The following is a 24,291-nucleotide window of genomic DNA, read 5'->3' as shown; positions in this document are numbered from 1 at the left end:
GGATAATCTACAGCATGAAATTTACAAGATTCTCAGTAATAACGCTCAATCCGTCCCAAAAACTCTGTCTGAACATGAAGTAATTGTACTTGCTGAAGTCCTAATTTACTTGCGTTAATAAGCGCCCCTGTGACATTCTGACCCACTTCTTGATTTTGTCACTTCAGGGAAGAAAAGTAGGATCTGGCCCCACCTGCTGTGCATCTATATTAGATTAGATCGGATATTCCTTTATCAGTCCCGCGACGAGGAAATTCTCAAGAGAGAAATTTGAAGCAAGCGCCACCGCTACTGCAGGTGTTCGGCTGCGCATGCGCAAATAGCACCACCGAATCTGCATCCCAATTTACTTACTTCAGTCATGCATTGCATGTTTTGTGATTTATATATTTCGCTCAAATGGCTTTTCGCTCAATGTTTTGTCGATATATGAATCTAAAATAGAATTAAGCAGTTTTATTCTGTTATTATTGAATTTGTATATAGAATTCTTTTAAAAAATGTCCTCTTAATTGGATGAGCTCTCTGAAAAGTGACTAGGCTAACTGGACACTATAAACTGACCGTAAGCGTGGCTGTGATTGTGAATGGTTGTCTGTCTATATATGCTGGCCTTGCCATGAACTGGTGACCTGTCCAGGGTGTTCCACGCCTCTCTCCCGAAGGCCACTGGGAAAGGCTCCAGCCCCCCACCCGCGACCAATAATCAAGATAAGCTGAAGAAAATGGATGGATGGATGGAAAAATGTATGTATCTACTACATATCTATTTAATCTAAAAACACAAAATATAGTGAGAAAATCTAAGACTGACATAAAATTAGACCAAATTTGAATATTATTAGCTTAAAAAAAAATAAGAATGACGAACTGCATGTTAGAAATAATCCCTCTGATGATTAAAGTGTTATTGTATCGAGACCAACATATTCACACGCTCACTTATTGTTCTCAGACGTGGCGTCGAAGCTGAAACGGTACTTCCGGTGTAGTTGCAGGTGACTTCGTAAGCTTGACTCGACCCTGCTTCAGGCTCTAGCTGCGCTGACTTCGCAGCAGTATATCAGGGAAGTGTAGTTTTTCATGGAAACCATTTTAATGTCCTGCGGGTGGCTGGTTTGGACTACGTATTGAAGAAGTGACAGTGAAGTGTCACTCTTCACCAGATATTTTTTATTTCTTTATTTTTTTCTGCACCACCGTGCCGCCAAAAAAACCAGTGATTTAAATTCTCGTTTTTCCACTGAAAAAAAATATTCAATTCATTTTGGCATAAACTGTTTCTGACACAATCACAAGCACAAAGAATGAAAAAGGCTGCAGTAGATCCCTGAGAGGTCAGAACTTAAATAACTGCTGGACTATTGGTGGTTTCTGTGGCTTCTCTCACTTGGCTAAATGATACAATTTGTCGTCACTGTTCTCTAGTTGATGCAACATCAACACTTAGATTCCTTATATAAAAGTCAAAAGTTTTTTTTCTAATTGTCACTGCTCTGAACAGTGAGATCAAGGAAAGATTTTTTTTGCTCAAAGAAAGGGATTATGAAATTCAGTGCCAGTTGCACTGTAAAACCCCCCTGATGACATCATGGCATTCTGCAGTGGGGGGGGGGGGGGGTTGCTGGAGAGACGACAGAATTATTTGAATGCATCCACTTGGAAATAATATCTCCAAGTGTCATGACTAAAGCTGAAGTTTTACCATGAATGCAGTCAACATTGCTCAGCTATCAAGGTGAATTGATACTGATTGCATGTAGATTAAAAATATGGACAAGTTGGTACTGTTTGATGTCAGCTGGCTCAAAACCCTCAAAGACAAAGGATACTTTATATTATGCTTGTTGATAACTTTGCAGATATCTGGGCTAAATGCTGGATGAGAGGACAAGAGAACTTGCACACAGCTTGCAGTGAGAAACAGACAATCTTTATTGGTTACAGGTGCAGCTTAAGTGTTCCAGGGGGAGGGTCACATGACCAACACACCTGTAGTAATTGGGAGCACATTCACCAGGCAAACAACACCCCCACTTGCTCACACATTATGTACAAAAAAAAAAAAACATAAAAAAAGAAAAAACATGGTAATCATCATGTCATAACAAACATGTAAAGACAAGCATGTTGCACCTTGGCTTGGCTACAACCCAAACAGGAACTTGAAAAGGACAAGTAGCTTCACTTTTGTAGGTGGTTTAGTCATCAGGTCAGCCACCATCTGATCTGTTGGGCAATGCACCAAAGACACTTCACCATTGTTAACAGTTGATCTCACAAAATGGTATTTGATATCAATGCTTACATCTCTGTCTGCTAACAGGATTCTTTGCCAATGCGATTGTACCTTGGTTGTCTTCATAGATCATAGGCACACAATGCTGATAATCGAGATATTCAAGCAGTTGGGTCAAGTACAAACACTCCTGTGTAGTAGCAGCTAGTGCCATGTACTCAGCCTCACATGTCGACAGTGCTACAGTTGGCTGCTTTTTAGTCTTCCAGGAAATCAGGGGACCATCCTTACATAGGCTAACACAATAACCAGATGTACTACGTCGGTCATTTGCATCACCTGCCCAATCTGCATCACTGTAAGCCACCAAACTTAGCCCTTCATCACATTTCCTGGAACAGAGCATCTTGTCATTTGTGCCTTTCAGATATTTCAGTACATGCTTAACAGTCGTCCACTGCTCTTCTGTCGGCTCACTGAAATACTGTGAAAGTTTGCTCGTGACATCACTCAGATCTGGTCTAGTTAGTCGTAATTTCCCAATAAGCATCTCTGACAGTTTTTAACGCTCTCTCTCGTCACTGGCAGCAATAGCTACATCAACCCATATCAATATTATCACTTTGTCATGTTCTGTTTCTCTCTTGTAAACACAATGATCAGCTGGGTTTTGTACAAAGTTATTTTCACACAGATAGTCGTGTACCATTTTGTTCCAGTTTCGGCCCGATTGCTTTAGCCCATACAATGATTTTTCTAGTTTACACACCAGTTTCTCATTTGTCTCAGATGTTACATTGTACCCCTCTGGCTGTTCCATATAGATTTCATAATCAATCGGTGCATGTAGGTAGGCAGTTTTTACATCCATCTGATGGAGGATCAGATTCTCCTGAGCAGCCTTCTGCATTAACACTCTCACACTTGTAAGGTTAGCAGTTGGGGAAAAAAGTTTCTCCATGATCTACACCCATCTCCTGACTTTAACCTTTGGCCACATAACGTGCCTTGTACTTGTCGGATCCATCAGCATTGCTTTTGATAGCATACACCCATCTACCCCCCACTGTTTTCTTACCCTCAGGAAGATGGTCAGAGTAAATGTGTCGCTATCCCTCAATGATTTCATCTCCTCATCCATTGCACCTACCCACTCTCTTGAGTTGGATGAAGTCACAGCTTCACTGAAAGTCAGAGGTACATTAGAAACCATCTTATAACAATAATCAATGCTTATCTGTACTTGATCACTCTCCACCCCATAGAAATCAGGCCTGCTCCTCTCTCTAACAGGGTATCTTCTCTCTCTACCCAGGGTGTCTGGAGGATGTGGTTCTGCTTTGATCTCTGCTGGCTGTGGGCTCGTCTGGCTTGGGCTTAGCCTCATCTCTGGAATGTCACACTGCTTAGTTTGTCAGGGTTAGGTCTGGCCGTGCTATACTGCACACCAACGTTGTCATCAGACATGTCAGTCTCCTGTCCCTCAACATCAGACATGAACCTCACCAGTCTGTGTTTCATCACCTTTCTACTCTCAGGATAGCAATAATAATAATAATAATAATAATAATAATAATAATAATAATAATAATAATAATACATTTTATTTAAGGCACCTTTCAGGACACTCAAGGTCGCCGTACAAGGTTAAAAACATGGCAAACAGTGCAAAACATAGCAAAACAGTGCAAAGCATACAAGCAAAATGAAAAACGCAACAATCATTTTGGAGCAGAGCAAACTACACAGATTCATAGGCCTGTCTGAAGAGGTGGGTTTTGAGGTGTGATTTAAAAGAGTCTATGGATTCAGAGTTTCTGAGGTCAGGGGGGAGTGAGTTCCAGAGGTGGGGGGCCGAGCGGTTGAAGGCTCGTGCCCCCATGGTGGAGAGACGGGCTGAAGGAACGGTTAGGCTGAGGGAAGAGGCAGACCTAAGAGACCGGGTTGGGATATTGATGTGGAGAAGATCAGACAGGTATGGAGGGGCAAGGTTGTGGATGGACTTGAAGGTGTGGAGGAGGATTTTATAGTCAATGTAGACCATATAGGCTGGGCTGTTCTTGTCATACCCCACGAAGATGCCTTTGTCAGACTTTCGTAGTCAGACATAACTCACAGTACCAAAATTCTGCATCCTGGACAAATTGGGTCTCCTGCCTGTAAGCATAAAGTAAGGTGTCTGTCTGGTGCGGTTGTTGAAACATTATTTCTCACAAGTGCTGCTGTCTGAACTGCATACAGCCATAGCTCCTTGGGTAACTGACTTTCCAAGAGCATGCATCTAGCCATATCAAAAAGTGTTCTCCAGTTGCGCTCAGCAGTACCATTCCGATGTCTCATGTCTAATTCTGTTCTTGCGAAGTAGTGCTTAATAACTCTGTCCAGTAAACTCAGTCTCATTATCAGACCTGACGCATCCAACTTTACCATATGGAGCTGTGTCAGCTAGGAACTTCTGTGGCATCCACTGTATCACTTTTATTCTTTAAAAATTACACAAACACTGCACTGGAATAATCATCGGTAAAAGAAAGTGCATATTTATATCCTTCTCTGCACTCAGGGTCAATGGGGCCTGCTAAGTCACTGTGTACCAACTCTAAAGCTGACTTGGCTCTCACATCAGGCTTCCTGTTCCTGCTCTGAGTGATTCACCCTGAACACACACCTCACATTGCACAGACTTGGGTGATTTCCCTTTGATTGCCGTACCATCAACAACATTCTGCAGCTTCTGAACATCATTAAAATTGCAGTGTCCCAAAATCTCATGCCACGTCTGAATATCATAGCAAGTCATGCATTTATCATTCATAGGTACAGTCGGTAAAAAGAACAGTCTGTTATGTTCATGAATGGGAAAACATGTACCGTCTTTGCACTGCAGGACATCTCCACCTTCCTGGAAGATCAACGTTGCCCCACTGGAAGTTGCAGCTCTCACAGAGAATATATCTTGAGGATAGGAAGGGATGTACAGCGCCTGCTTCCATGTGGCATTGAGGTGTCGTCCTCTGCTGTCGACCAGACACACCTCTGCGCTCTGCGACCCCCTTACACCTTGTTCCATCAGCCAACTCCACACAATGTGTCTCGGCCTGGAATCGGTCATCAAAGCTCTTTAACTTGGCCAGGTCAGTGATGATGTGCACCGGTGTCCACCATCAGCCCCTTTTTGGTGACACCGCCTCCTGGCTGTCAGTCACGGGTCACCAGCTTGAAGGCAAAGGTGTTGTCTGTCTCCTCATACACTCCACGTGCGTTGTCCTGTCTCTGCTGCTGTCTCCGTCCTCCTCACCGTGTGGTACCCTTGACCTGGCTGTACCACTGTTGACCACAAACACTGCCTTGCCTTGTGTCCTCTGTGGCCACAATGGAAACATTCAATGTCCCCATTCTCAGTGCTCCGCACACTTGCACCTGCTGGGGCATTGGACTTCTTTGAATGTGCACAGGCTACCATAACGTTGTCTTCGGCTACAGCTGTGCGCATACTTTTTAGTGTTCTCATAACTGCGCAGTTTTGTCTTAAAATCTGCAAAAGAGAGTGTCTCATCGCTTTGAGTGACAAAAATAGAAAAAGGCTTGAATGATTCTGGCAGCCCCTTCAAAACCATTGCAACTAATAGTCCATCACTCAGCACCTCTCCAGCATTTCTCAGCGCTGTGATTGAGGTTTCAGCATGCATGACATAGTCATTCACACTCTCACCACTCAACTTTTGCAGGGAAGTAAGCTCCGTATAAAGACTCACAATGCGAGGCTTACCCTTGCCAGCATAATAGTCTCTCAAAATCTCTAGTGCTCCACGCCCATTATCTGCAGTCTCTCGCATGACCAAAGACAAACTTTTGTCATCGAGGAATTGGATCAGTTCAGCATATGCTTTGGCCTTTTTTGATGCATCTTCAGCCAGTATGTCTGCGTTAGCACCCTCAGCTGGCCCATTCGAAATTGTGTCCTTTAATTTCTGTAACCGCAGATGGCCCAAAAACTTTGTTTCCCACAGTTCATAGTTCTTCTCGTCGCCATCAAACACATGACGAGACCAATGTGAACTCCTTTCAGTCATGGTGCTGGCACTCCAATCTTTAAAGCACAAGCCCAAGGAAAAAAAGGGGGAAAGAAAAAAAAATGCAAGCAAAACTGCTGTTTACTGATCAAACTTGCTCCTCAGACATATCTTCCCAAACTTCAACGTGGCTGGGCCCATAAGCTGTTAACTTTGCAGATATCTGGGCTAAATGCTGGATAAGAAGACAAGAGAACTTGCACACAGCTTGCAGTGAGAAACAGACAATCTATCTTTATTGGTTACAGGCGCAGCTTAAGTGTTCCAGAGGGAGGGTCACATGACCAACACACCTGTAGTAATTGGAAGCACATTCACCAGGCAAACAACGCTTGTCTTCGTATTTTCTACCGTTCACTTATTCTTCCATATTTTGGTTCCTGCTCAGAGGTGTGGGGCATCACAGCCTCCCTTGGTCTGAACTGGGCAGACAAATGGAAGTGGAGTGGAAACTGAGGGCTTTCCTGTAAATGTCAGTCAGCAGGATAATGTAAGGTATTGGACCCCATCCCAGTTCACCTGGAGCACCAGTACCAGTGTCTTTTTTCTTTTTTTTTTTGCTTTTTTGACTCTACATGGAAGGAAAAGCAAAACCTGCTATAGCAACAGCATATTAGTGGAAGCATGTTGTATGATACAGTCCCTCCAGAAAATTGCCAAGCAAATGGCTTGAATGTGATCATTTTACTTAGACTATTTTCTCTTTAGCAACACTCCTGCTACTTTCTAGATTTAATGCAGGAATTCCTCATTAAGTCCCTGTAGTAAATATCAACCACTAACTTGAACATATCACTTTAAACTAGAGGAGTTACGAATGCGGAGACTCTGCCTTTAGCCTTTTAAATACATTTGATGTAGCATTTGCTCCACTTGAAATTTTAGCTCAACATGGACACCAAAAGGAAACTTGGACCAGTGGAAGAATACTACTTTAACCCAAGAAATTAGTGCGTGTTGTGAGGAGCGCATAGATACACTGTTTAATAAACAAAATATGTGGGCAATTTATAAAATCGTGGTGGGGTTTTAAAAAAATGAACATATTCATGTCTTGTCCCTGACTTCGTAAAACTGCAGTTGCATAAATCAATGCAAAGATCAAGAAAAATGGACTTTCAATGCAAAAATGAGCAGTTTCACCCCAAAAAGTTAGAAATTGTTGATGTTGGTGCAGGAGCCTCCATTTTCTAGAATTGAAATGCTACATGACATACCATCGCTTCGTGCTCACATTAGTGTAAAAACAACTTGGTTGTACTGTCAAGCAATATTTGTAATAATGAGTTTATATGTGCTGCAGCTATTGGAATATTCCCTTTTACATGTTGGTGTGCACAAATAAACTATTGTCTGCATATGGAAAATGGTGCGTATAATTAACCTGCTCCAGTTCCAGTTCGTTGCTAGGCAACCTCGCTAAGCTTCTGGTTCACTGTATCAAACGCATTCAGAAACAAAATCACAAAAGCATCCCACACAACAAATTTTCTCAAACACAGTCATCAAATGTTGCTCCGTTACATAAAAAATACTTCCTGGATGTAATAAAGTTCAACTACCTCGTCATGGCAACATGTAAGCACACTGCTCTTACGTAAAGCAATAACACAAATGTACACAACTATTAAGGGGTATTTTCAGATTGAAATAAATCACCATTTCAAATTTTGCCAGCTCCTGTAGTTTTACTGGAAACAACAAAACAATAATCACACAAATTTTGAAGCAGTTATTATGATAAGCAGCAGCAAAATCAAGTTGCCCCCCTGCAACAATCACAAAATACTCATCAGTATCCTGGAGGAACTGATTTTTTATTACAACTTATTGCATAGTTGTATATAATTTGGATGAATGCGTTTGTGGGGTGAGGTGGGGGGGCTGGAGCCTATCCCAGCATCTATGGGCGAGAGGCAGGGTTCACCCTGGACAGGTCGCCAGTTCATCACAGGGCCAAAACATAGAGACAGACAACCATTCACACTCACATTCATACCTACGGTCAATTTAGAGTCTGGATTAACCTGGTCCCCTCTTGATGCCTTTGGACTGTGGGAGGAAGCTGGAGTACCAGAGAGAACCCACGCAGGCACGGGAAGAACATGGAGACTCACACAGAAAGATCCCATGCCCGAGCCAGCACTTGAACCTTCTTGCTGTGAGGCGACAGTGCTAACCACTGCCGCCCAACTTCAAAACTCCAATTACACAAAAGAAAATTAATTCATTTTCCTCAAAATTTCTACAAAACTCACAAAGTATATTACTCAGAGTAAGATGCAACTGTTTGGTCACGTTTTAATCTAAGATAATAATATTATTGCCCTGAATGCCTCCTCATGCATACTACGCCACACCTACAATAAATTTAGAGTATGGATTCACTAACCAATTTTACTGTATGCTTCTGATTGGGTAGCAGAGATCTGCCCTTCGCTGCTTCTGATTGGCCCGTACTTGTTGCCTTCAAGGCATTTGGTGATGGGTTGCTTGGTTGTCCAGGTGTGGAAGAGTATGTTGTGATTCAGATTCAATTTCAGAAAACTTTATTCGTCCTAGAGAACAGTTCATTTCTACAGTTTATTCCATTCATGGAAATAAATAAGAACAATAACAACAGACCAACAACAGTTTGCCATCCATAAGGGAGAGAGGAAACTTTTTATATTCTATTATTTCCTATTGCAAGACCTGATCCTTAATATTTTTACACTCACAAACAAGTGAAAACATGACAAGACGTGTATTCTTTGACACCATGTCAGGCTTTGGAGATGAACTGGGAGGGATTACATTTAAGTGTACATTTAAGTTTTTAAGTGTAGTTTCCCTTCTCCCTAGGTTCTGGAGTGTCCATTTCTACATTTCAATGTTGGAACGTGTGCGACAACAAAATTAACTGTTGAAGGAAAATTCTTATTGCCTTAAAAATATATTTCTACCTGAAATTTGTGGGATTTTTCTCACCCTACAGTTTTCATTTTTATATAAAGTTCAACTAGATTTTCTGTTATAGATACAGGGATAAAGCAAGATACAGATTATTTCTTCTTCTAGTCCGCAAAAATAATAAGTCATATCTCTCCATTGACATCTTTCTGGCTGATTATTTTTTAAAACCGGTGCTGCGTCCGAATTGCCAAGTAGGTCTGATCGTAGGTCTCAGAGCAGGTCGTAGGCTGTCCGAAACCACAACTGGCGCGAGTGGCGACCTATTTCGCAACCTAAATTCCAGCCTAAACACGCCCACATTGTAGGTTGGTTCAGGTGCATCCTACGGAGCAACTTATGGCCCACAATGCACCTCGGACTTCTTCTTCGACCCTTAAAAACTTGTGGACGCGCAAGCCAAGTTTGCGCCACCAACAGTCTCCCATTTTTATGCAACACGAACATTTACAGTCATTGTTGATGACTACAGATGTCTTCACAATGTGACACCACACGCGACGCGAATTTTCGCATCGCGTTTGGTGTGAACACAACTTTACAGGTGCGTTAATGTGCTCTGCAAGCAGAGGTCGTGCTTCACCACCAATCTTCTAGGGTGTGTGAATGGTGCCGCCGTGCCTAGGTTGTAGGAGTAGGCTGTAGCGGTAGGTCATAGCAGTAGGACGTAGGTTGCCACTTGGCAATTCGGACACAGCACGTCTATTTATTCCTTTAAAAAAATACGACGCATGCATGACGTCATATGTGCGCGACTCAAGGAGAGCGTGGTTGTCAGTGAACGTTGGTGTCCACAAGTTCCAGCTTAACTCATTACAGTGTTATAACCGGGGACCACATGGAGAGTACAACCAGGGAGGACGACAGCGGTTTAGGGGTGGAGGTTGTTCTCGAAACCGTTACAACAGCGCCTAGTTGCCCGCATGGTGAGTCCTCCAGGGGTTATTTTACTTTTAATTACTCTCGTTTTACACTCTGTATCTGAGACTCAAGACATTTCTGATTTATGAATATGGGTGGATTTGTTTTTTGTGTCGGAGTTTTAAATATAGACGCATGCACATCTTATTTTTTGTGTGTATGTATGTGCGTGTTTGCGCGCGCGTACGTGTGTGTGTGCTTGCAGGTCCTACATTGTTATTTGAGAGAACCTGCCATGGAGGTGTAAAGGGCCGCAGGTTTTACGCCTGCTCAGCCTGCAGGGACAGAAAAGATTGCAACTTCTTCCAATGGGAGGACGACAAGGTACATTTGCTTCTTTATTTCATTCTAGTGTCTGTCAAGATGTCAGATTAACACTTCTTCTCATGGACTGGTCCTGAAGGTATCAGAGGCTCGTCTGTTGGCCCGAAAAGCAGAGAACAAGTTGAAGAGGTCCCCTTTCATCCAGCAGCAGTATAGTACAAGGTAGGACCCTGGAACATAATAACTGATGGGCTACATTTCTATATTTGTTTACTTTGCAATACGATTTCACAGATCATCCAATTTTTTCGGTGGAGGATCAGCTGTGGTATCAACAGAGGGCACTGGTTAGCTTAGCATAGTGACTGGTAGTGAGTGGGAAGTGTTAGATTCAACTAGCTCATGTTTAGAATGTGGGTATATTCAGCAGTAATCCTCCTCATCCTCAGCCATGGTTGGCCGGATAGCGCTTTCGAGGTGCTGTGTTAAATCACTGTGCCCAGTCAGGAAAGTACCGTAGTTCTGGCTATGTGTCTGATTCTAAAATTACAATGTCCCCCTTTTTAAATGGATATTTCATAATGCACGTTAGACATGACCCTTGTTATTTTAAATGCAGGCAAAGGCCGAGCTATGCTAAGACTACTTACGCACTGCTGATTGTTGTGCTAAGCTAACTGGTATGGGTCTCAGCCTTTCTTTGTTGCACAGAGGAGAGATGGGTTTCTTATCTTACTGTGTGGCTCTGGGGAAGAGAAGTTACTGTTTTCCTTTGTAAAGGTTTACATTTGTATGTTGATACAAATATAACTAATCCTTTTTTGAAAATGAAAAAAGTGTAAATTTGCATTTTGTCTGGGATGATTTGTAAAGTATTCAGCAAAACTGAGCTATTTCGTCATGTTAGACATTTTAGCTGATCAAATCTCTCATTTTCTTTTTGCAGAAAACAAAAATTTTAAGACACTTGCTTGTTTTTGCCTGGAAAATATTTATGAAATGGCATCATTGTGTATTAATTTGGTCCAGTTCCATCATGATTGACAGGCTGTTGACCGTTTCTTTTAGGTAGTTGCAATGCTAAATTGAAACAAATTCAGAATACCTCTTCAAATGGGAATTTTAAAGTATGCTGTTTCACAAAACTCATCCTGCAGGTTCAGAAAGTTTGCCTCCGTTCCACTGCACGAGCGGAGGTTCTGTCAGGACTGTCAGATTTTGCTCCTGCCAGGAGAGCTCACCGCTCACACCACCCACAGATATACGGCCATCACTACAGCTCAGCTGAAGAGACCCAGTATGCTGCTACGTCCTCTGGACAACAAGAAGAGCAACGCTCAGTACCTGTTCACTGACCGCACCTCCCACTTCCTGCTAGACACCCTGGCTGCTCTGGGGTACAGGAAGGTGCTGTGTGTGGGTACGCCCAGGTGAGTAGGTTTCAGTTTGAGCGTAGTGATCAGACATCCTGTTAAGAATCATTGTTTTTACTCCATAAAGTATTAATTAATAACACTGAAATGAAATCAGTGACCCTCATGATGTGGAAACTACAAATGACTCAATTTTTTTTCTGCCCAAACAGAAAAATCTGGGCTCAAAAATCCCATATTGATCAGGCTCTCGTACTCAGATTGATGATCAAAATAAAACACTGTGTTTGAAATGATACATATTCAACTTCCACACTTGTAGTTTCATTCTGGTGTTAAACTTTTTTTTTTTTTTTTTTTTAATTTCATACAATCATACAACTCAAATATGAACCATTGTTTGAACTGGTGTTTGTTGCTGTTGATTCCAGACTTCAGGAGCTCATCAAATCGCGAAACCTGGAGCAGAAAAATGCACCAATGAAGAGTCTCCTCCTGGACATCGATACCAGGTTAGTTTGTCTTGTTTCATTACGGTGTGATCAGACCAAATATGAAGTGAACAAATGCAAACGAACAAAAGAAATCAAATTTGAAGTGTTGGCTCAGGAAAATAAGAGCAGAGCAGGGGTTTAACACTACCTTGTATCTGTAGTCCCAGGTATCTATCATGGATATTATATTCTTGAACTAAAGAGACTGTATGAGATCATTGTCAGAGATTCCGCATCACTGTCCCTGAAGAATAACTATAGCAGGGTTATGGAGTGTCGAGGTGACTGAGCTTCAAGTGGTTTGGCCAGATGGTGTTCTCTGGTGGTCTCAAGAACCGTACTGCAGGGTACAAGGGCTCCGTGAACTGGTGATGGGCCCTGTCAAACACTGTCGTCACTGCTGCAGAAAACCTCTGCAGGACAACCATGCTCTCGGCATCGTAAAAGATCAGCTGGCCTTTGTCATAATTCACCCACACTCCTACTTTTGCCAGCACTGTTCGCCCAACGCCCTGGCATGCTACATTCCGGTCATTATGCCAAGCAGACAGATGTCCGTTCTGGAGCTCGACACACCACGAGTTCCTGTTCCGGCCCAGCTTTGTGCCCTTGTCACAGCCCTTCCTCTCCAGGCTGCCGTAGGCTACCCCCACAGCCCAGGCAGAGCAGCAGCCTACATCCACCTCCCAGTACCTCTGACCAGCGGTAATGGGAAACAAGCCCAGAGCACAGCACACCTTATCAAACTGTAGGGGGTGGAGTGGATCTGTGCCGGCAAAGCCTGAAAATGACAAGCCTCTCCCCTCTGAGGTCACCATAATCTGGCTGTGGCACGTCTTCATGTCTATCACCACTGTGGACCAATCTGAAATGAAACACAGAGGATTTGGTCATGAGATCGGGTTTTCTATCCCTGTTGATGTATTTCCATCTGGATCAAACTTGTCTGGACCTCAATGTGGTCTGCATTATTCTTTCTTGCTGGAATGAACCCATCAGCCATCTGCCCTTAATGAGCTCAGGGACAAGCAGAAATAAGTATTTGATACCTAACAGCAGAGTCTTCCGGCGCAGCTGGGCTCTCAGGCTCATGGAGATGGAGGATAACGTTCTCAAGAGTCTTTCAAATCTCTCCTCATTCAATCGGATTTCTTCCTCAGAGGCTTCGGGCTTCTTGGAGCTAATCAGATCCAAATGAGACAGACTGGTCTAAAACAACTCTGGAGAATATGGAAATATTTTATCTAATATACAGATGCTCTGATGCCATTTTTGAAAGACCTTCCTTAAACCAATTTTGACACCTGAAAGCTAAACAGGAAGTCAAATCAAATAGGCTTGTCCCGATTGCCAGTCAGATTTTTACTCAGTGATGGAATGGACAAATCAAGATAATTTTTTCCACAGACCATTGGATCACTTATTAATACTTGATAGGAATTTAATTATTCAAGAGGTGTCGCTTATTCTCTACTTTTAAAAATGGAACCCACTCCTTTTCTAAAAGTCTTGCAGCAGGTGTTTTGTACTCGACTCATCTTGTGCTGCTATGTTTTTATTTTACACCTTTTGCAAAAGCTACCATTAGCGAGGACTGGAGAGGTGCATTAGTGGTGCTAGCTGGACGTGGATAAGCAGCCTTGAAAGGATCCACAGCATTAATGATGCTATGGGACTGTAAGCAGAAATAGCCTCATATCAAATCGGGCACTAAATGGCAGACCATATAAATATAACCCATTGAAAGGTACAGTTGCATAGCGTTGTTAATAGCGGTTTTATAACTGTAACGTTTCATCCACCTGTTGATCAGTACTAGTGGTCCCTGGTTACCCAGATTGCCATCTTCACTGTCCACCATTCTTGCTTTCAGTCAGTGATGTACATCCTCTCATGTTTAGATCGTAAATTGATAGACAGTGGATCCCCCAACCCGAGTATCACATTGGTTCTTAGACTTGCACAGTACTCGATTGCGACCCCACATTCTAGCCAGTACTGGGGACATTTCGAAAATTGGTATTGGAACAAGTCTAATCTAATGTCTTACCTCAGATCCTCAGACAGACCCTTGAGAAAAGAACCACAAACAAAGATTTAGAATAGTCGTACCTTCAGGTCATGTGTTCATAGTGCAAGTCTGACCTCCATTTCTCCCTCAAGGTCCTCTGGGTTCTTTCTTAGTGCTCCTTGAATGTAACTGATGCTTTTGGAGACCTGGTCCAAATGGTGGTTCCAGTCCTTCAGAACCTGGTCAAGTCTGGTCCTGGTATGTCTGAGGTCAAGCTCTAAAGCGTCTAGGACCGCCTGCTCATCCTGCTTCAATATGGCCCGCATGCCATCGAAGCGCTCTCGAACCTGCTGTTTCATCACCTCAGTGCTTTTCTGCAGAAGTGACATCAAGCTATTTTCAGGGCTTGTCAGCAGAACAAGTCCAAACCTAGATTTAATTGCTCCATGATCACTTAAAATCTGACTGTTATAGTTTCCTTTAACAAAAATAATGTTGCATTTAATGAGGTTCTGAGCCAATCGATGTATTATACAAGGTTAATGGCAAACAACAGCACTTGCAATTTTTGCGTGGGTCACCGTGCTAATTCAACAGCCGTCAGAGTCATAGTTTTTAACCATTACCATACACAATTTTTGCTCTTTGACGCATTCATATAAGGGTGTTTATCTGCCAGACTATCTTACATGAATGATGCCACTTTGGTGCATCGTAGGACTGCAAAAATAATGGAAATTTGCAATTTCACCTGTTGCAATTTAAGAATCACAGAAAGCTGCAATATTTGTGAAAAGCTAATTGTATGTCAAAATACCATTAACAACAAGCGATTTAGTATTGTTCCAGAGAGGTTCTTCTTATAATAATCATCTAAATGGGTTTTTCAATGAAGATGAAAATGATGATGTAAAAGCTGACCTTCCTACTAATATCACAAATCCGATCACAATCGCAATATTGATCAGAGTAATAGCAATTTGATATTTTTTCAATGTCATGCAGCCCTAGTGTATCGTATATTTTACAAATTCCTTTTGTGGAGTGTATCTATTTTGTACTGATGGGCACTGATTTTTTTTTTTTTTTTTATGTGTGCACTTTCTTAAAAAAAAAACACAACTGAATTACCAGTTTCTATGATTGAGACATGAAAAAAAATAACACTCCAGAGTTGCAAGCTAGAACCAGATTGAAATCTCGGCTCATGGGAAACAAGCATAAAGACCCTTTCAAAACTTCCACAAATTTGATCCGAGCCAAAGTTGCAGGCTCGAAACCTTCAGCGGTCCCACCTAAAGAGGTGGATGCTGTCCAGATAAAACTTTGCAATGCAGGTACAACTCTGATATCCAGTATGTAGTTGATCTTCCACTCTTACTGCCAGATTTGCCCTGCGTTTCTTCAGGGACTGGATGTGGGCCTCAGTCTTGGAGCATTCTGCTTGCAGCTCCACCATTCGTCTGGATAACTGCTCCTGCAGAGGAGATGACGGAAAACACGTGACTCATCAGTTCAAGTCAGCGGTGAATTAGGGCCTACCCTTTACATGTAATTGATATAGTCATAAGTATTGGCAAACTGATATTTGGGGAAAAACTAAGGGGAGCATGGGGGGCACCCTACTCCAAGTATTGTCAGAGGGGAAGACAAGGTGTCAGGTCGAATAATCTTCAGAAAGAAAAAAATTGAATAGAATTTCATGAAATGTCTATAAGATAAATTGGCGTAGGCAACATATGAAGCACTATGATGTATAAGTCAGCCTCGAGCGTTAAAAGGAAACAGTCATGTGTTTATTTGGATGAAACTTTTCAGCTGGTGTTTCTCTCTCCTGTCAGAATTCTCCTGAGACAAAAATCCCTTGGTCAATCATGAACAGATATATATCCCCACGGGGAATTCTTGAATTTAAAGACATTTGGAGGTCATCTGTGCATCACTGTCCACCTCATCATTACCTGAGAATGTTGTCTAGCTTTAGCCAGCTTCCCCTGTAGTTTTGGTGACCGTGGGAATGGCTGAACAACCCTGTCATCATTGGTGTCCAGAGGAGTGAAGCTCAGTCTGTCACGTAGTTCCCCCTGGGTGCTAGCAGAGGGCGCTTCCATACCACTGTGTGCTGACTGCTGTTTCACTGTTTTCAGCCCCTTCTGCACAGACAAAGGTGCTTTTTCGGCCATTGCTGCAGAGTGATTAGAACACGTTACACCCAGCTGAGATATATTTTCCCGTTTCTCTGGTTTTTAAGCTTTGTCTTCATTTGCTTTGTAAATGTTTGAAGAAAAATATCCTTTTGCACAGGTGGTCTGTCAGATTGACATTAAGACATATCAACCTCAAATATAGTCCTCTGCAGTTTTACCTAAGTATTTTCCAGTTTGGCCAATTTGGGGGGGAAAAACCTGCAACATATGTGCTTTTGTTTTTCCAGGCCTGGTCCAAAATTATTGCACAGACTATGGATGGTCAAAATTAGATATTGCTTTCTCTTTATCATTGATAACATCAAAAATGTGCTTACCAGCGTTTTGCTTGCTCCGTCTCTCTGTTGTTCCTCTTAATAAAGAATGTTTGAGCCAGAGGTGCAGAGAGGGTGTGTCCAAGTGTGACAAGCCTCGACCTGTTTTTACACACACACACACACACACACACACACACACACACACACACACACCTTCCTCTGTATCTACAATGCAATTTCCTTCAAAGTTCACCTTGTTTTCTAGCTGATTCCAAGAAGACAAAGACGACTGAGCTACAGTTGAAGTAGAACTGTATCTTTATATATATATGTATATTTGGATCTTCACTGTTGAATGACAGTGGCCTGTTGTTTCTTGTTCTTGATGTTTCAGGTATGGCCAATTCTACAGCCAGGATGAGTTTTGTCACTACAACATGTTCAATCATCACTTCTTCAATGGAGAGGTACGAGGAAACACTACACACTAGGCTTGTCACGAGACCAGAAATTTAGTCGTCGATACCAATACCACTTAAAGTCCACGATACTCGGTACCACTTGATACCAGAAATTTAAAAAATAAACAATAAATCCCCTGTAGTTTAACCTATTACAACCGCGCGCACACACGCACACACACACACACACACACACACACAATCCTAACGTAAGTTACAACTCAGAACATCAGCTAAACAGCAATGCCAGCCCTCTCAAACAAAGAATAACGTTTGATAACATGCATTAGTTCAGGTGGTTTAACGGTACGTTAAGCGATTCAGTAAAGGAGCTGCCAGACAACGTCACGTGACTGTTATGAGGGACAGACGAGGCTGGACATCACGTTCATGTTACTTTGCCAGGCAGCTCATTGACTATGGGCTCATCTCATCATTGTAACGTTAGTACATGTGAGCAACAATGATAACACCTGAATTCAAATGCACTCACCTTGAATTTTTTGTACAAATCTGGATGTTTGTCTTTTAAATGCTTTGCCAAGTTTGATGTGTTGCTCCCCCTCGCCGTGGTACGGTGACGGCATTTTATGCATATCGTTTTTTTGTGGATCAGTAAGTAATCCCTCCTCATCAGCCTCGAATCCAAAGTATTTCCATTCGTGACTTTTGGCATTTTTCTTCTCAATTAATTGAGGGGCAGCTGTCGCTGTAGTTGACGACCCAGATGTGTGATCAGCACCGTGGGAGGGTTGCCAGATAATCGCTCATTTACAGCTAAAAAACAACGCTGAATAAACAGCCAGATCTGGCTCCTCTGTACCACCGGTACTTCGGGTATTCTAGAAAAGTCAGTACCGTCACATCTTAGTACAGACTTGGTACCGAAGTATCGGTTCTCGTGACAAGCCTACCACACACACAGCATTCTTCACTGCTACTGAAATTATTCTCATTAGACATTCTTCCTCAAAGCAATACTAGATCAAAAAAGTGTATTTTGCCTTTTGAGTACTCCCAAGTAAATGTTTTTGCTCACAAAAATGATTTAATTTCCCTCAAGTTTTTAAATATAATCCACATCTTCATAATCAAGCCATAGGCTCACAAAACCAAAAACACTTTTGTTTGAGCCAGCCATCAGTCTCCATTAGATTCAAGCTAAATATATTTGTGGCTGGCTCTTTCTGCATTCTGGAGTAAAAAAAATAAATAATGCAGGAGAGGAAAAACACATTTGTGGACTCGGCGCCTGTAAGTGAGTACTTGAAAGGAAAATACACTAAACCTTTGACTTGGACATTAAATAAAATGATCTGATAATTGTGTGTTTCCAAGCTTGGTGAATATAATTAAAATATAACTTCTAAGCATCGATTCTTCCATAAATGTAACCAAAGAAGAAAAAAAAAAACCTTTTCAAGACTGACACACATGGTGTCCAATTCTTGTATTAGCGAATGCGACCATGTTAGTTGTTAAAGGGGCCATATTATACCCCTTTTCCTGTTCAATGTTACAATTTTTGTGCCATGTTATCCAATATTGGCATGGATCTATGTTAAATACCAATGTTCCCTCTAAGCTGCGTGCTTGCGCAATCGCGCACCGCTCGCACATTCTCAGTGCACAAGAAAATCGATGCAGCGCATAGACTCAGTGAGTGACTGGTGTCCAGCCAATGATACGCTACACAGCCAGTCGTAGCATTGACAGTGCTTGTATATGTGCCCTGCCCATACGCGCTGTGGCACCATGCAGGTTTGCCAGCTAACAACAGTGCAGCAGAGGTAAGAGACGGTGACGGTAGCTCAGAGGTTGAGTGGTAAACCCTTGGAAAATATTGTAAGTAAAGTAATAGAAATTACTGCTGTAATTTTATTCTTTTGATCAGCCATGTACCTTGCTATGCTCCCAGGTGTTGAACAGGTGTGATCCTGGTGTGTTGCCACAGCGTGCACAACTGATGTTGCTCACAGGGGTCCTCAGTGTGCTCAGGGAGCTTGTGTGTATGCCCAGACATGAAAAATTAGAGGGAACATTGGAAAGAACCCCCACCCCCCCACCCCCCAAAAAAAGTTTGCCTCCTGTAGCAGCCTGTGATTCTCATAGAAAGATGCAGATGCAGGGACAGTTTAGATGAAGCCCCTTGTGATGCAAACGAACAGAACAAACTCAGATCACATCACCATAGCTGGCTTTTCTCATTTTACACTTTGCATCAGAAAACATCAGTGACCCAAATGGACATTCACAAAAAAAAAAAGAAAGTGAGTGAGCTTTTCACTGTGTAGTCCTTTTTAAGTTACCAATAATGCTGCTATCGTTTCAACAAGCCACCTGCAACCCAACATCCTCACTGCAGATTTTCATCCTTGATCACTGTACCGTGACACCACTCATGGTGTAAAATTGAAAACTGGATGGGTCAGAACCCCTTTTTTCATCTACTCCTCTTCACCTCGGCTCTTGGTCTGCCTCCAAACCACGCCAGCAGTTTTAGATTTGGTAGATAGTTTGATGGATTCCAGCCTCATTCATCCTAGAAATGCTTCTTTTCAGATCACCCAAGAAACTCATTCAGTCTGCCTGGAAATGTTAAATTCATTAAGTTTTTCATTAAGTGTTGACATCGATTTTTTTTTCTTGTGCGTGTGTATACATATCAACTGCTGCTGTCAGTGTATGTGACTGCCCCTAGTGTATATTGAGGATATTGTGGTTGTTATCAGGCCTCCAGCGGCGTCCTGCAGACCTTCCTCAGCGAGTCTGACAGCAAGAAGGTGGTGATGGTGGCCGACCCTCCGTTCGGTGGCCTGGTGAAGCCTCTGGCTAACAGCTTCTCTCTGATCTCACAGATGTGGAGGAAGCTGCAGAGTTCTGGTCAGTGTCAGACTGGTATTTGACATTTGGTCCTCTGTCTCTCCTCTAATAAATCTGTGTGTGTGTGTGTGTGTGTGTGTGTGTGTGTAGACAGCAGCAATGTTGGGATTCCCATGATGTGGATATTCCCGTACTTCTTTGAACCTCGTATCCTGGAGTGTCTTCCATCTTTGACCATGCTTGACTACCAGGTGCAGGCGGAGATTTGTAGCTTTTTAAAAATATTATTATATATTAATTTGCACCATCCAGTTCTTTCTTAAAGGGATAGTTCACCCAAAAAAGGAAATTATGTTATCTACTCAGTATTGGAATTTCAAGAAAAGGTGTTGCAGTAATCTCCCAAACAAATGGCATCAGTAATGTTTTTCTCAACAACTTGCCATTTCGAGGCTTCAGGACACTTGAATTACTTCAGACCAGCAACATGGAGGCATTTTATGGCTTTATTATTAATTTATCTGTATGTTTAAAAGTCACTAGCCACTACAATTGTGATATGCCATTTCCTGGGCATCTCAAGCAGTATTTTGTGGACTTCCTTTGGTATGACGGTGAATAGATGAATGCATTTTCATTTTTGGGTGAACTATGCCTTTAAGTGTCCATGTCCTTGTTGACTACATAACTCTATTTCTGATCAGGTGGACTATGACAACCATCCTTTGTACAAACATGGAAAGACGGGCAGGAAGCAGTCTCCTGTCCGTCTCTTTACTAACATCTCTCCCAGAGACATTGTCCTTCCCAAGGAGGAAGGCTACAGGTAACTCCCTCCCTTACCTGTGATTAACACACAGCAGCTCCTTTATCATATCCACCTGTTCAACTATTCACTAATGCAATTATCTTCTCAGCCAGTCAGATGGCAGAAACACTTTTAGGCACGTAGACATGGTCAAGATGATCTCTTAAAGTTAAAATGGACTGGCTAATATGCTAACAGTCGCATAGTAATATAAATGCTGCGGATCCCTCCGAGGCTGCAAAACCTCATCAAGCAAGCGCCTCTATTGCACCTCGGTGGTCTTCATTAATGGCGGCTTTGCAATAGGTGTAAAATGGCATGGCAGCACAAGATGGGTCGAGTACGTAACACCTCCTGCAAGACATGAGCAAAGGTCCCATTTTAGAAGGCGACGCATATAGGACAACTACATTCATATTTGATGTCAATAGATAATGAGATTGTCTTTGGAAATAACAATCTTGATTCATTCATTCAATTGCTGATTAACAATCTAGCTGCTCCAATTCGTTCCATTCAGTATTGCCTGTAATGCCACACATGATACTGTATAATGGACACTGAGACCAAAATTATAGTAGTATTCTAAAGACTACTGTGGATTTTCACAGCAGGTTGGGGGAAAATGGTCCATTATCATATTCAAATGTGAAGAAGCATGTGGTTGTCAAAAATGTATCTGCTCTTTTTCCTGTTAGATTTTGCCCCGTGTGTGAGAGATACTCCCTCAACAAGCATTGTACTGCATGCAACACCTGCCCATCAAAGGTATCATACCTCATACACTATATTAATACAGTAATCATGGCCGTCAATCATAAATTAACACCTCCAACTGTCTCAAGGATGGCCGTGAGTGGAAGCACTGTTCCATATGTGAGAAATGTGTCAAACCGTGTACGTAAATATATCATTTCATTACAGTTGTGAATACAATTAAAGCCTGTAGCCTTTTTTATTGCATTTTTAAAGATTTCCCCTTTCATTTCATCCCTGAAAGCATGGAGGCACTGCCAGTTATGTGGCCACTGTTGCCTCCCAGATCACCCATGTCAAAAGAGCCAAGGACAGGCTGGTTGCTTCAACTGTGGCAGCCTGGGGCACAAACGCAAATCCTGCCCTTCTGTCAGGACCAGCACGTAAGTTCAGAAGCTGGCATGTGCCCATGCGCCAGTGACATCACAGATCTAAGCTAGTTCCTGTTGTTTTTATCTCACCAGCCATCGCTCCAATGCCAAGCACAATATTTTATCCCATCATCCTCTATCCAAGGCCAAATCGAAGAGGAAGTCTGGAGCAGCTCGCAGGGCAAAGAGGGCAACCGCTCAGTCGACTTAAACTCAGTCCTCACACGCCGTCTTCCCTTTTGCATTTACTAACCGTGTTTCCAATAAATTTGAAACCATTAAAGGAGAACTTGCCTTTCATTTTAACTGTTATATCTTTTGAAATTGTATTATTTCTATAGCGGTGAGGACTATTAATTGCTAGGGACAACATATTATGAATTTTTAATGTTTGCTACAGCGTCATACTGTATAGAATGTAACAACTGAGAGCACAGCTGAGCAAGTTAATATGTTGCATGTGTCCTGATAGTTTAATGTGATTAGATCTATTTTACATGGTTAAAAAAGAGATTAATATGCAAGTATTTGGATTCATTTTCAGGTTCTCTCCTGTGACTTGGGGCTTGTTTATCCATCTGTCCTGGTTCGTGTGTGAACAGTGTTTCCACTAAGGGAAAAGTGTTAATTGAGTTGGAGCTGTTGGGGTTTGAGATGATGAATTTTTCACCAAAAGTCATCAAATCAGAATCTGTGATGCCAGGGGAGGCATTTAGGATTGTTAGGGAGCTGTGACTACCTAAGATGTGTGTTCTAACCTGTGATAGACAGTAGGTGGCAGTGCAGGGCTCTGTGTGTGTGTGTGTGTGTGTGTGTGTGTGTGTGTGTGTGTGTGTGTGTGTGTGTGTGCTTATGTCGTCCCATAGCTGGAGAGGCTTTACTGTTGTCCTCAGACACATTTAAATCCGCAGTCTCTTTCATAATGACATTTGTCAACCACTCGGTCTTTGTCTCAAAGTGCAGCAGAGTACAGAGTGCTACTATTACAAATCAACTCAAAAGTTACAATTTTATATTCACAATCTTCTAAGAAAAGCAAATAACCTGGACCACTGCCAGATTGACAGAAATGACACAAGATAATACACACAGTAATGCCTTTGTCATCAGCGATACTCAGGATGCATCATGTGGAGTCTCCTGCTTCATCCTAACAGCTACTGTGAAATACCAAATTCAAAAATGATCCAAAATTGAATTATTTGACACAGTGAAAACTTTAAAGGCCCTTAAGTTAACAAGGGGGGAAAAAACTGTTTCCACTTGTTAGACATACAAACTTAATGTATACAGTCAATATTGTAATATTTGTATTTTTACAAAAAGTTAAAATGTGCTTTCTATACATCAGATTAGGTTTTCCAATACTACATGGACAAATAAACTGTTTTATTTTTCAACTTGTCCCCAACATGACTGATTCTACAGTTTTAACACAGCGGCTTGATCCAAAATGATGCTGAGATTATGACCTTGTTTTTTCAGATTACACTGGATTAAAATGTATGTAATAATATCAGAAAGTTATCCATTTCAGTTATGATGCAGAGCTGAGAAATAAAGGAAAATAATACATTCATCTTACGTGACAGAAACCCCTCTTGTTGCTCTGGTTTCCTAGCAGTCCAAGATGAAATGAGTAATAAAAGTAGTAGTACTAGTTATAATAATAGAAATATTGATACTACTAGTAAGAATAATAATACATTTTATTTATAGGCATGTCGCAGAGCTTTCAAGGTCACTTCACAGGGCAGAGTTAAAAGTAGACAATGTACAGAAATTCAATAAAATTGGCAAGACTAAAGCCCTTTTTAAACAAAATGCACTCAATTTGCAGCTAGGTAGAGGTGGGAATTTGCCATCTCGTCTGTCTGAAATGGAGGCATAATATTCCTCTTTTCAAAGAAAAAAGTCACTACTTGTGTGGGTGTAAACGTGACGTGACGTGCAGCTTAAAGTTGTGCTTGAACAGTGATGTACAACATGCATCAGAAGATTATTTAGCCCTCTGTGACACAGTCTGTTTAGCCCCTTTCACACTGCACCAAAAACGCAGGTGAATACGGGTGTTTGGGTACTCTGAAAGGGTCGACTCAGCATTTCGACCCGCGTCCACCAACCCTCCAAGCCACCCGGTTGTTTAGCGACTGCTCGGCTCGCCTGCAGTGTGAAAAAGGCCACCCGCGTTGTCTAAGGTTTCCCGCGATCTTCCTGTCGCATTCTGATTTTGTCACTGTGCCGCCTGTCAGGCTGTCAATGTGGAAGCTCTGGAAAAAAA

At 42.1% G+C, this 24,291-nt stretch overlaps 2 protein-coding genes across 3 annotated transcripts; one reads left to right on the top strand and one right to left on the bottom strand.

Moving 5' to 3' along the window:
- The first annotated feature begins 9,661 nt into the window (after positions 1–9,661).
- On the top strand, positions 9,662–24,291 carry zcchc4 (zinc finger, CCHC domain containing 4). Its single transcript, XM_086197686.1, has 13 exons — positions 9,662–10,190; positions 10,391–10,509; positions 10,589–10,671; positions 11,607–11,879; positions 12,254–12,334; positions 17,186–17,258; positions 19,985–20,135; positions 20,226–20,326; positions 20,780–20,901; positions 21,582–21,651; positions 21,729–21,780; positions 21,884–22,022; positions 22,104–24,291. The coding sequence occupies exons 1-13, from the start codon at positions 10,103–10,105 to the stop codon at positions 22,219–22,221; spliced, it is 1,470 nt and encodes a 489-aa protein (XP_086053812.1). The 5' UTR covers positions 9,662–10,102; the 3' UTR covers positions 22,222–24,291.
- LOC147238278 (uncharacterized) lies at positions 10,772–16,978 on the bottom strand. Of its 2 annotated transcripts, none has more exons than XM_086197687.1 (7): positions 16,852–16,978; positions 16,289–16,512; positions 15,709–15,804; positions 14,462–14,701; positions 14,367–14,386; positions 13,366–13,496; positions 10,772–13,181 (listed from the first exon to the last, which is right to left on the bottom strand). In XM_086197687.1, exons 2-7 carry the CDS (start codon positions 16,508–16,510, stop codon positions 12,583–12,585), a joined length of 1,308 nt encoding a protein of 435 aa, XP_086053813.1. In that variant the 5' UTR covers positions 16,511–16,512; positions 16,852–16,978; the 3' UTR covers positions 10,772–12,582. The 2 variants fall into 2 exon arrangements, with proteins under 2 accessions (XP_086053813.1, XP_086053814.1); XM_086197688.1 differs by having other exon boundaries at positions 16,289–16,480; positions 16,852–16,972.

This window comes from Aulostomus chinensis, chromosome 24 (genome assembly GCF_037954235.1).
Source record: "Aulostomus chinensis isolate RoL2024-O1b breed Wild chromosome 24, RoL_Achi_v1.0, whole genome shotgun sequence".
In the NCBI taxonomy this organism is placed as follows: Eukaryota; Metazoa; Chordata; class Actinopteri; order Syngnathiformes; family Aulostomidae; genus Aulostomus; species Aulostomus chinensis.
This window is presented reverse-complemented; position numbering and strand designations above follow the sequence as displayed.

Bases quoted from the DNA above. Each gene is read 5' to 3' on its own strand.
- zcchc4 (XM_086197686.1), top strand. From the start codon at position 10,103: ATGGAGAGTACAACCAGGGAGGACGACAGCGGTTTAGGGGTGGAGGTT. The intron at 20,327-20,779 runs GTGCAGGCGGAG...ATTTCTGATCAG, and splicing joins TGACCATGCTTGACTACCAG to GTGGACTATGACAACCATCC. The intron at 21,652-21,728 runs GTATCATACCTC...AACTGTCTCAAG, and splicing joins GCAACACCTGCCCATCAAAG to GATGGCCGTGAGTGGAAGCA.
- LOC147238278 (XM_086197687.1), bottom strand. From the start codon at position 16,510: ATGGCCGAAAAAGCACCTTTGTCTGTGCAGAAGGGGCTGAAAACAGTG. The intron at 15,805-16,288 runs GTAATGATGAGG...TCTCCTCTGCAG, and splicing joins AAGCTAGACAACATTCTCAG to GAGCAGTTATCCAGACGAAT. The intron at 14,702-15,708 runs GTAAGAGTGGAA...TCACTTCTGCAG, and splicing joins AACGCAGGGCAAATCTGGCA to AAAAGCACTGAGGTGATGAA.